Genomic DNA, 13427 nt, shown 5'->3' on the forward strand with positions numbered 1-13427 from the left:
CTAGTGCTAATGATGTTGTGTTACTAAAAACCAACACTTGTACAACGTATCTAGCACTTGCTAAGGGAATGGCAAAAACTGGAGGTTTTCTGCTGATTTGTGGTGACGGCAACAAATTCCAGCAGCGAACAGCCACTTTTTCCCATTGTCCTAGCAAGTGCTAGTTATCTTGCACAAGTGTGGGTTTACACTGGTACATCGTTAGTGCTGGGGCACAATTTGATACTCTTATGTCTCCATATAGGAGAGTACTTTAAGAAGAGAAATTGTTATCTTTTCCATGTCATTCTTTCTTATTTCACACTTTAGGTAAGCAACCTTCAAAATAATTGTGATAGCTCAGAGTTAATGCCTTTATGCACCTTCATCAGAAGAATAGACTTTCTTACAGAGAAACTCTTGCTGTAATGTTACAGCAGTTATGTTTATATCTTGGAAAACCAGATAACTGTTTCATTTGGCCGTTGCTCTATACCAGGAGTCACTTTCTTACAAGCACATTAAATGGGGACAAAAAGATTCAGCTTAATAAGGACTGCAAGGTACATTCTTACAACTGGATCCTACTTAGTAGCAAGGCCGCGGTGGCTTAGTGGTTAAGACGCTGAACTGCAGACCGGAAGGTCGGCAGGACAGCAGTTCGAGACCCGAGTGCCGCGTGACGGAGTGAGCTCCCGTCTTCAGTCCCAGCTTCTGCCAACCTAGCAGTTCGAAAGCAAGAAATTGCAAGTAGATAAATAGGTACCGCTTCGGCGGGAAAGGTAACAGCGTTCCGTGCACCTCAGTGTTCAGTCATGCCGGCCACATAACCATGGAAGCGTCTTCGGCCAGCGCTGGCTCTTTGGCTTAGAAACGGAGATGAGCACCACACCCTAGAGTCGGACACGACTGGTTGGGGACACCTTTTTTACCACTTTGAATTACACTGAAAGCACCCTTCTATGCAAAACTTAAACATTCCAATATGCATTTGGTATTGCCTAGTAACCTTTCAGCGGTTTTGAAAGAAGCATATTAGGTAGCTTAACTTTGGCCATGAATTGAAGTTGGGCATGAAGTTCTCTTACCTTCTGGAGCATCTGCATCACAGACTTTAGATAGATTTGTAGTCATATTTGTCAAATGAAGTGTCATATTACTCTGCATGAAGACATATTAATGGAAGATCATTTTACATAACAGTTAGAATACCAATGCTACAGACACATCATTTATTTTATTTTAGCACAACAGGCCACAAGAAGAGCCTCCTCAGTTTTGCTTGTGAAAGAGGTCTTCTGATTGTGTTTACTATTAGAAGAACTATACCATCATTACATTTCAAATTGTCAACACCTTACCATCAGAAGTGCAAACAGTTTTGTAAACAATCTGTACTCTATTTCTTGATTAACCTCCATCAATAGAGAAACTGGCTGTACCAATCTGATATTGGGGTCAATGTAGCCAAGGAAGACATTCAAATAAAATAGCTGATGGGAGTTATTAAGCATGATATTATTTGCAAGTAAAATAAATAAATAATGCCTTTATTGAGACCTTCCTTTTTCCCGCAAAACAATATTGTTGCACTTAAGTCATCAGGGCCAATAATGCCCCACAATATAAAGTATAAAAACCCACAAAAAAGAATGGTATACTTTTTAAATATATTGCACCATTTACATACATATGATAGAATTATACCAGTTACACAAGTATAACAAATGCAATAATAATGAATTGTGAATAACCAGTAACAACAAATCTCACAGATCTTGCAATCACAGCACATGCTGCTTGAGCAGCCTATGGACAATCACATTTCACAACTGCAAAAGTAGGACAGACAAAATGAGTACATGAAACATACTGTTTCCTGTGTCAACTGCAGAGATGACACCTACGCCTTCTTTTGGTGTCAGCAGCGGCAGGCCCTACCAGTTCTGAGGCTGCCCCTCTTGACGTTCCAGACAAGCTGGCTATGTGCCTAAACTCAACCCAAGGTTTGATCACCCAGGTCTATTAGGAAGAGACATCTTTTAAGATGCTCACATCAAAGTGACAGCTATAATGAAAAAGTTGGTTTTGCTAGATCACACAGAAAGTCCTAACTGGGTTTCAAAAATCTGGTTTGTAAACCTGTGGGGTACTTTTGACCCCTGATACTTTTTGTGGCGAAATTAAGCAAAGTGAATAATTTGTCTATTATGAATTTTTCACCCTCTGTGCCTTTTTCTCGCACAAAATGTACAGAACGACTTCTAGGCTAAGTATCTATAGACACAAGTAATAACTTAAAAAAAACACCATTTATAGCAGGGTGACTTTGCCCCATCACTTTATGTGGACAGTGTTTCAGTTGTCCCAATAATTCCAAGAGGGGATAGTTCCTAGCCTTTATGATCACAAATATATTCTTGAAAGTACGCAGACAAAGTCTGGTGTGATCCAAGAAGCCACAAGGGATTGATGAATACGATTACCTGTGTTTGGGGCAAAGCTTACTGCCTATTCCCAGGACTAGCAGAAACAGAATGAACTATGCAGAACAAATTCCAGAAATGCAAACTGACCAAAAGTATACTTTTCAGCTTACTTGTTATACAAGCCATAGACTCAGCTTTCCTTGGAGTGGAATTCGGTTACCTTACTGCAGAATTTTGATTTATTCTTATAAGCACCAAGTAAGTACACACTGCTATAGATTTCCAGTCAACCTTTCCATTGCTCCATTTGCTTTTTGGGCATAGTATTAACACAAACCCAAAACACAGTAGTCATGGCACAGCTTCAGCATGGACCCAGCTTGTAGCTCAAGACATTGAACTGTATTACAAAGCTACTGGAAGCAAGCTAAGCTTTAAGCGATGGAAAGGTCAGCATGGGTTGAACTGTGAGCTGGACCTATGCTGAAGCAGTCCGATTCCTTCAGTCTCATTCCAAATTCTGTGTGGACCCCTTCAGCTGAAGCGTCCAACAGGCAAGTTGGAGATATCCCTCTAAGTCTCTGTGGTGTTGTGGCATCACATTCGTTGAACTAGAACATTTAAAATATCACACAAATGGATACTGGATGTTATTTGAATATGTAAATATCCACTAAAACATGGGAATATTTACATTTCAAGATTCACTATGTTTTATACCTCACTTCTCCATATATGAGAAATCTTACCGGAATTAGATACTTTTGGCTTCCATACATAACATACTGAGGGGCCAGACTGTAGATCATATAGCTGGTGTGAAGAACTATCAATAGAAGTATCATGCAGAGAAAGAGAAGTGCTTGAGGTCGTGTCCTCCCCCGTCTGATCTTGTACAGCTTAAAGTAAAAAAATTTAATGTGTTATACATTAGGTTTGAAATTAAAATTTGAATTCTGCCAAAATATGCCTTTGACAAGATACCTGTCCCTCACTTGAAGTATTTCTATGCCACCTTTCCAAGGCTCAAGGGAACTTGCAACCCTTTAACCCTTCAATGATTCCTCAAAGGACATGGTTTGAGGCCCCTCTCCATCTTAGTCACCCTCCTCTGGACATGTTCCAGTCTGAAGGCGGGGAGGGAAGAGACCTGATTCAACATAGGTGTTCTGGGAGGGAGTTCCAGAAAAAAGGGCAGCAAGGGAGAACTGATGGAGTCATTTAAGGAAACAGGAGACTTGTGTGGCTAAGGGTGGTGGAACTGGACAAGCCAAAATACCACCATCTTTACATCTTATAAGCCTAGCCCGCCAAATTATCTTAACAATGGACCCTTTTCCTATCATAACAGGAAACCTTGATATGTCTTAAGATAGGCATTAAAGAGGTTTTCAGTATAACAAGAGGCTCACAGTATAACATTTTTCCATTAGACCAGAGTTCTACAGACTCACAGTGGGCAGACAGTTTGAATTAGAATGTAACGACATGGTGCTAACAGTTTAACCGTGGATTACAACTCTGGGTTGTCTCTCCCCCAACAACCCAGAAATCCCAGCTCACACATCCTGCTTAACAACTCAGGGACTGAGTGTCCCTGGTTAACAGCAAACTAGGGTTTCAAAAACTTGGGGTTGTTGTGATGTGTGAAGCGAATCTATATGAATTACGTTGAAGGTGGATCATGAATCAAGAACTGCACATTATGAAACACATCAGTTAAACAGCATAGAGAAAAGATCAGTATCTACTTTTTGAAATCAAAATTGCGGAAGACTGGCCATGCACATATGATGGGTTTTATCCTGGAGAATCATTATTGCTGGGGGGATCATCACAGCCTCTAGGTTCCCAAAAGAGTGCTGCACATGTTGGGTTAATGCACAGGAAAATGATAATCTCAGCTAGCTTATAAATTAACCATGTATGTATTTGACTGATTTAGTTTTGTACATAGCTCTCTGTATATTCTTATATTTTCTCTATTTACAATTTATATTTATAATTTTATATTAAAGTGGGTGTATTTGAACAGCAAGCTGAGTTTCTTGGAAGAAGGGCAAGGTAGAACTGTAATCAATATTTACCCTTATCCAGAAGAACCATATACCCATGTTTCTAATTCCTGCCATTGAGGTGAAGATGAAGTACATGATGATAGTAGTAATGAGGATATAATCAAGAGGGAAGACCTAGAAGGTAAAAATATTTATTATGGCCAAATTACATGGAATGCTGCTCCCTATTTTCTGCAAAAATAGCAAGATCATAAAATGACCATGAATCATCCTAAACATTTTGTTTTTATTCCACTTGAAGTTATGAAAGCAAAAATAGCAACATCATTATATGTCATACGGTGAAAAAGTTTGCGCAAGTGATACATACTCCTTGGAGAACTGGTGGACACTTCCAACAAGCAGTTCAAAAGTAAGGCACTTTATCTCAGAAAAATCCAAGAGTCTGTTACAAAGCTTTTAGAAAAACACTTGATTAAACTTGTTTTAGCTAGGTTAGCAAGATTCGATAGTTTTATACAAACTTCACCACCAGGAAAGTTTTAAAATATTTATATCCCACAGTTCAGTACAAAGCTCTCAATGTGGCTCACAAACAGTAAAATCAGAAACAAAAACAAAGTTATTAAGTCTACATTCAACGAAAACAAGCAACAATACAATGACAGAGTAAGAAGTACATTATCCACAGAGTTTAGAAGAATAAAACTTAAACAGGCTCCTAAAAGACAGAGTGGGTGTGCCTCGAAGAGGGTTCTTCACATGAGGGTCACCATCACAGAGAAGGCTCTCTCTGGTCACCATTCACCCATGTCTGAATGTGAGACACCAGTAGGACCTCCAATTAAAACCTCAACAAATCAGGAGTTTCATATGGAAAATTTGCTCTTTCAGATTACCCTGGTCCCAAACCACGTAAGTGCTTTATAGATCAAAACCAGCACTTTGACTTGCATTCAGAAAAAAACTGGAAGCCAGCTGGATTTTAAAAAAAACATACTGGCAAGATACAGCCCGATTAGCAAATTCCAGTCAGTAGTCTGGTTGCTGTATTCCGAACAAGTTGGAGTAGTCTTCAAAATACAACCACATGTATAACACATTGCAGTAATCTATGCTAAATGTTACCAGGACATGGAGGTCTATAGCAAGGCTCTATATTCATGAGGAGGTGTAGCTGGTTCATGGACCTAAGCTGTTAAACAGTGCTTTGTGCCATTAATGCCTGCTTGCCATCCAAACCACGGATCAGATATGACAGCAGCTCCAGCTGAGAACGTTATCCTTTCTTTATATGGGGGAGTAATCCATGTAAAACAGGTTGAATACTTGCCTAGTCATTTGGAGTATCTGACAGAATTTTTGTTCAAGGTCGCTTCAACTAACACAATCAGTAAGACCCTAGGTTAGTTTGGTTTCAGGTTAAGCTAATGTTAGCAGCATAAGGGGGGGGGGATCAAGATTCCCTAACTGAATGTCCATAATTCACATGTTGCCATACTGACATTGCTTCAAGATGACTCTGTAATTTCAAGCTGACTTGTTTCAAACAAAGATAGTTAACATTAACGACAGTTTGTCTGTTTGGATAAATCTATCATTTAGTGAGACATCTAAACACTTACCAGATTTTTGTTTGCTGTATTTAAATCTTCAACTAAAAATTTTGGGAGTTAAAGTTATCAAGAAGCTCCATGAGTGAAATCCAGTGAGATCTTTGTGCTGATGGAACTGAATCGGTCAGCAGAACTGGGAGGAAGGACGATTCCACCCACCCCTGCAGCCCCCTGTGCACCTTCAAAATCTGCTCCAGAGGGTTGAGGGACCCTCTGGAATAGATACTGGTGTGGCACCGGCGGGGGGTGGCGTTGTAGGGGGTAAGACAGCAGGAGAAAGTCCTGCTGTGCAAGTGGAATTCTGCTCCCACAACATTGGATTCCACCTCATGTTTCTAAATATGTGGAATTCATTAAGGCTATTTTTATAATTAACCAAAAAAACTTCTAATATGTTATTTAACAAAATCTGCCACTTCATTTACTCAGACCCCACTGTTTCCATTTCCTGTCAGAGCAACGTTCCAAATTATGCTCTTTGGTGTATGGTCAGCATACATCACTTACCCATTGTTGTTTAGTATGAATTTAAGGAACGCATCTATATTTGTTTTAAAATAAACTCAAGCACTTTATTGCAGAACTCAAGTCCTTTCATAGTCAATGAAAGCACATTGACATTTCTCCACATTAGGATTCACCATTGTCTTTACAGCTCCCATTATCTTTTACTTACAGTTTGTAGAACAGGTAACAGCATATTCAGTGGATTGGTCAAATTAGTTCCCAGGATTATAAATCCAGAATCTATGCCAGCTGAATGCAGTGCTTTATCCAAGCTGTAGCGATTTCAGAGATAAAACGTTATTTCCTGGTGTGTGTTTTTTAAAAAACAAGAAGTTCTACATACATTTACTTTGTACAGTATTTTGAATCTAAGCTTAATGTCTTTGTTGAGAAAACATTCTGTAGACCAACCTAACAGAACTCCAATTTCATCTTTTCTCTTGTACAGGAGTGAAGATTCAAGTTTCTACTTAAGTTCCAAGTTAACGTCTTTACGTAACTGAAGACTACCTCATGAACATAGATGCCAAGGACAATCATTGCTCTGAAATAAATCTGGCCATATTGTTAGAACCCTTCCAATTTAAAAAAATATATATATAATCTCAATTCCTCATTAGTGCTGAGAACTGCAGGAACTATGTCTTCAAGAATTCCAGAAATCAGAAAAAGTGATAGAGCAATATTTTTTCATTCCAGGCTCTCCCCGTCTTTTCAGAGCATCCACTGTAGTCCCAGCATATTATCATACCCACACTCCTCCACCAGCATCTCATATATTTCTGACAAGGCAAAATTATGCTCATTATGTCACTGACATCTGTTTTAAAGACTGAATTTGTTGCAAATTCTAGGTCACCTCTTCATAGGTAACAGCTGCCCACTTATGTATATTAAGCATTTCAGTATTACTATATTGCCAGCAAGTCAGGAATGGTTTTGTAGAACTCTCTTCAGTCAAGAGAGGAGTGTAAAAAGGTAAAGGTAAAGGTGTCCCCAACCAGTCGTGTCCGACTCTAGGGTGCGGTGCTCATCCCCGTTTCTAAGCCGAAGAGCCAGCGCTGTCCGAAGACACTTCCGTGGTCATGTGGCCGGCATGACTGAACACCGAGGTGCACGGAACGCTGTTACCTTTCCCGCCGAGGCGGTACCTATTTATCTACTTGCAATTTCTTGCTTTCGAACTGCTAGGTTGGCAGAAGCTGGGACTGAAGACGGGAGCTCACTCCGTCACGCAGCACTCGGGTCTCGAACTGCTGACCTGCCGACCTTCCAGTCTGCAGTTCAGCATCTTAACCACTAAGCCACTGCGGCCCCTCTAGAGGAGTGTACGGGTAGTCTTTTTTTTTTTTTTTACAACATCAGTTTGTGCATGTTTTACACTGAATATTTTACTTCAAAGTACATGAAGCTAATTGTGAATTAAATCAAGTGCTTGTTCAGGGCTCAACGCATTGCAATAGGAGAAAACTCTGTAGAAAGATGAAGTGACTTAGTATTTGCTGAATTGTGGTTTAAGTACAGAACTCAACATATGTTTACTTACACCTGCTCAGTCTGGGGGATCAGGGAGAGGGGGAAAACAAGTTAGTGTAGAATACTAGGTTAATCCAGAACCAACTTCACATAAAGAGTTGGCATAAATTTCACTTTGGAAGTTGTATGATTTCATGCAGCCATGCCTTAAAATATAGAACATACACTATATACTTACTTCGACAAGAAGAGAGAAATCGTGAACAGCAGGGCCACAAGGATAAAAAATACTCCCCATACAATCTAAAAGACAAATAATATTTAAAGTAAGATTAGCAAGTTTCCAAAGTTTCTTAGTCAAGGACTACTTATGTACAATAATGTTTTAATGAGATGAATGTAAGAAATGTGTTGGGGATTCTTCTCCTCACATTTTGAAAATTAAAAAAAAATATTCATTTTACTTCACAGGATCTACTTCCATGGCCTCCACCAATAGCAGAAGCTGTTCTTAATTCTACAGAAGAATGAGCAGAATACAATGCTAGAAAGAGAACTTCTACAAATGTGTAAAAGCAACATTAGGCAAGTAAGTTACACAGAAAAAAGTTATCCCTTCTGTATCTGGCAAACACAAAAGGGTTCTGTTCACATACATAAACACATAAAGTCTTTGCACACCTTGTCACTAATTTAAGCAATTTTGTTTTGTGAACTACTTTTTAATTCGGGGAAGATCTATTCAAGGAACTGCACCTCTGAACCTACCTTCAAAAAGAGAGGCGGGGGGTGGGGACGGAAGCAACAAAGGGTGCAATCCTACTGGGATAGTGACCTGCCTCCAAAGTGGGAGGCAGACGGCTATCCAGTGCAGGGCAGGCGGCGCACGGAAGGGATCCTCTCCTCTGTGCTCTGGCCACCCTGCATTTGCAGCTAGACAGCAGATTTGAGCTGTCTAGCTAGGGACCTCGGAGCAGGGGAGCGGGAGACTGCATGGCACATAGGAAGCGTCATCACGACACTTCCGTGGTCTCCTCCCCACCCCCAGGAAAGCCCCCTTTTCGCCCACTCCATGCTGCAGTTACAAGCGTGGAGATGGGGAAGAACTGTGCTACCTTCGAGGCAGCAGAGAGGGGGCAGAAGCATGGTTTCTGGGAACCAAGCTCGATGCCCTGGCTCTGAGCTCGGCTCCCAGAAACCAAAAAATCCTAAGGCCATCTAGACACTGTCTAGTGGCCATAGGGTTGCTCTCTAAAGCACGTATTAGAAGTCAAACCTACATAATAAGATTACCGTGTCACAAAGATGGAAGTATAGCCTGGCTATTTAGCAATCCTGATATTTTTAAAACAATTTTCTCTGAGCAATTAAGACCACAAGATTGATTGATTGATTTAATTAAAAGATTAGTGTGCAATGAAATACCTATTTTCAAGTTAATTTTTCAATGGAAGTTCTTAATGAGCTAAGAATATCCAGAGTAGTAAAGATGCTCATTGCTATTCTCAACTGTTTACAAATCAGAAATCAAGAGTATCCATTTTGAAATGGAAAAAACATAATGCAGGTCATCAAGTATACATATGCCTCTTAAGGATGACTGTCACTATCCAAAATATACAGTGTTTGCTTATGTAGGAGTATTCTGGCCTAAGTGAATTTGGTGTGAAGTAAAAAAAAAACTACTAAAGCACAGAAATAGATACCAATATTCCTAGTTCTTGCTGACTTACTATATGTTGCTTAAAAAGCAAATGTTGGCAAAACAAAGAAGTCATAAAATACCTCATGCAGGCCATGTTGGTGCAATTTCAGTTTGTTGCATGTAAAAGGAAAATAGCACAGGGAGTATCCTTCGTAACCAAGGACTACTTCCATAAAAGTATTTTCCTATACAGATATAACATGCAGGGCAGCCATAATGTTCAACAAATACAACTATGTATTTTACTGCAATTTGAAGTGGGTTCCTAGTATGTATCTTAAGCGCATACCTGACTGTTGCAAATACAGATACTAGTCTACGCTTTATTTTTATATAATCCTAATTGGGTTCTCTTAATATCTTGTGGTTTAAGAAAACAGAACGTGCGAAACTGTTCACAGCATTACATAAGCAACTTAACTGTTCTGCTAACATGATATTCTGGGTTGGATCCAGCTTCTTTTCCACTGGAGGGAGCATTCCCTGAACTGACGTCAGCTCAGAATGCTCCTGCTAGCAGAAAAGGGGGGGGGGGGGAGCCTATTCCACCCTTCTGCCTCAGCTCCTAGTGCCACCTCTACCACCACTGTGGAGGGTCCCTCAACCTTCTGAAGCAGACTGGCGGGGGGGGAGATAGGAGCTGTAGGGGAGGGTGAAATCAACAAAGATTGCCTCCCCCCCTTCCCACCAACAGGATTCCTCTACTGGATCAGAAGCTTCCCATAGGTGGAAGGAGCCCTTTTACCTGTGGGAGAAAGTTTCTGAATCCAACCGCCTGTATTTGCTGTAAAGCTTGCATACTAGAAGAGATTCCTGAAGGTCACAAGGTACATTCCAAACCTATAAGAATCTACTAGTACATCACTGCATGCATTGCAGGTTTCCAGAACACTTGATATAAAGAACAGCTCCGGTATTGCCAGTATCTTGGATCTGACCTCCAGGCTAAAATAATGTAAGAGCTCTTGACAACAGTGCTGTGCCATAGAAGCTGAGAAGCTATGCAATTTGAATTCAATCTCAGTGTTTCAAACAAACAAACAAACAAAAGCAGGATATTGCAAGGTCATCTTCTGACTCTGAGTTGCATATAACCTTTATGCTTTTACATGTGAAGAGGTTATCTTTAGGATGGAAGAACATTTTTCTGGTAGCAAATAACCCAGACAAGCTAAAAGGATTTTGGGTACACAGCATGCATATTACAAAGCAACAGTGTACTTGCAGTCCTGTTCAAGTGCAGCCTTGCTTATGTAAGTTTAAAATCCCTAGTGTCTTGGGGGTTTTGCTTCTACGTTCTGCTGCATACCTTCATTTCTCCATACTCAAGCCCTGATGGTTTTCAAACACGAAATTCAATTTGTTGCTTATTTGTGCATCCTGCAAGTCCGTTCACACATTTCTCCAAGTGTCTACTCATCTTAATTTGATCCACTATTTGTCCAATTTTATCAGTAACTTCAACCATAAATCTTGCTCCTGTTTCCAAGTTAGTTTATATAGTTGCTAAATAGAATCTGACCCTGTGGCACTGCTCATCTGTCAGTGGCTACACACCGAAGCATATCTGAGGAGGTCCTTGTTTTCAAGTAAATCAACAGAACTTAATTTCATGTAAGAATTAAGAACTGGTGCATCAGTTATCTAGTAGATTACATTAGAATTTTCCACATCTGAACCACAATATTCTTTAAACTATAAAAACGGCAGAAATATAGTGAAGAATAACTGAAATATGTGTATGTTATGAACTGGCAAACTCAGAGACCTGATCTGACTGAACAATATACTGAGTAGAAATCAAACATTTGAGAAGGACGCATTATTGTTAATGTTAAGAAGTAGTACAACTGTTGAACTTTCCTATGTTAATTTTAACAATCTGATAGCACATCCAATTCTCCCCACATCTAGACAACCTAAGCATAATATTCTATCTATCTATCTATCTATCTATCTATCTATCTATCTATCTATCTATCTATCTCACAGATAGATAGAAATAGAAATCACAGATAGAAATCTATCCATCTCACAGACTTATATGGACTTTAATTAGACTAGTCTGCCCCAGGATGTTTCTTCTAAAGAGCTCATCCTGTTTACCAACAAGCTGGGTAAAAGTATTTGATATAGTTTTTGTTCCGAACATGAATGATTGAAGAATGGGTAGCAGCCTTCCCCAACTTGGTGCCCCCCAGATGTTTTGAACTTCAGTTCTTATCAGCCCCAGCCAGCATGGCCAATGGTCAAGTATGCTGGGAGATTATTTTGATCATGGCCAATATTTTTTAGGTACTGCTTTGTTTGTTCATTCCTTCTCTTGTTTGGTGGCCATCAGCACAGCCTCTCCAGCTCTGGTTTTCTGGCTCTAATCAATTATGAATTTTATAAGACACTGGTATGTACAAAACATTTCTCTACAGTATAAAATGCAAATGCCTTTACTTTTAGTGGCCTCATGGCCCCACAGAACCTTGTCCAGCAGCTTTTCTCAATGTATTCCAGACGTCGCCCCCTCCTTCTAAGGGTTCTTAGCTTGTCCTCAAGTTGTTGCAGCACCCGCCTATCCCGAGTTGGTAAAGGCCGGCCGTCTTTACACTATTGGGAGGAAAGTGTAAAAACAAAGGGTGCAACATTTAATGTTTAGTAGCATATTTTCCATGTTTTTTAAAACATAGTCAGTTCTGATTTCATTTCGGGGTCATTTACAGAAGGGTTCTACTCATTGAACAACTTATTCTAGTAAAGAGACACCAGTTTTCTGATTCAAGAGCATCAGTCCAGTTATCAAGGCTAAAAACATCTTTTAAAATAAAAAAAATCAAAATCTTAGAGTCTCAACTTACTTTGGGTTTTAACTGCCACACCAAAAATGTATGTGCTTAGTACTCTTCCATATTTGTATATGTAATAAAATGATCAACACTTGGAATACCATTGATAATACAAAGAACTGTGCTGGTATAGTAAGTGTTTAATGGTTAAGATTAATTGCAACTGGGAAGACTTAGTTGGGCTATTTCAATCACAGATTTTGTAAGTTCTCATATTAATGTATATTATACATTTTACAGACTTTCAAATATACTGTCCCTTGTCCAAGATCTCTAAACAGTGACAGAAGGCAACAGAACTAAAGCTGTTAGAGTAATATTTTAAACAACACCAAACCTTTGATTTAATCCTTTGTATACTTTGCTCAACCTCCTCAATATCTTCAGTATTTTCCAAGCGTTCATAACTAGCATTTCTTGTCCCTTTTATTAGGTTTAGAGGCAAAGCGGACATGCCATAAGCCTAGAGAAAAATGCAACAATGCATTAATTAAACCTATCATTTATAAATGATCACTGTAAAAAAACATCAGTACTTTGGATCCATGTACTGGATCCCATGTAGCTCTTATGCCATGTAGCGTTCTCAGTGCAATACAATACATATGCTATTAGACAGGGTAGTGGAGGTCTTTGCACAAATCCCATCAGCCATGAGGCTTACTGAGTGCCCCTGGGCTAGTCATCCCCCCCTCCATATCATTTCATCTAACAGAGAAATTAGTGGCCCTGTGCAAACCAGTAAATGAAATAAGGCCACCCACAAACACAGTATACTATGGGGGTCAGGAGAGGAGGACAAGGGGGCTTTCCAAGTACAAAAAAAAAACAACTTTGTATAAAAATCACAAAAAGGGACG

The 13427-nt window shown here is 39.6% G+C and overlaps 1 protein-coding gene across 2 annotated transcripts in view; it reads right to left on the reverse strand.

Annotated features, from left to right (window-relative positions):
* Positions 1–13427, reverse strand: part of LMBRD1 (LMBR1 domain containing 1) — an 85699-nt gene that overhangs the window by 14188 nt on the left and 58084 nt on the right. For both annotated transcript variants that reach the window (XM_084826877.1, XM_084826878.1), the window contains exons 8-14: positions 12905–13030; positions 12179–12331; positions 8264–8328; positions 6719–6821; positions 4496–4600; positions 3158–3307; positions 1068–1140 (exon numbers count right to left, since the gene is read on the reverse strand). In XM_084826877.1, coding sequence (XP_084683003.1) covers positions 1068–1140; positions 3158–3307; positions 4496–4600; positions 6719–6821; positions 8264–8328; positions 12179–12331; positions 12905–13030 — 775 coding nt within the window. The remainder of the gene's footprint in view (positions 1–1067; positions 1141–3157; positions 3308–4495; positions 4601–6718; positions 6822–8263; positions 8329–12178; positions 12332–12904; positions 13031–13427) is intronic.

The sequence above is a fragment of the Heloderma suspectum genome, chromosome 1, assembly GCF_057233095.1.
Source record: "Heloderma suspectum isolate Gila_16-S chromosome 1, 16-S_ref, whole genome shotgun sequence".
NCBI lineage: Eukaryota > Metazoa > Chordata > Lepidosauria > Squamata > Helodermatidae > Heloderma > Heloderma suspectum.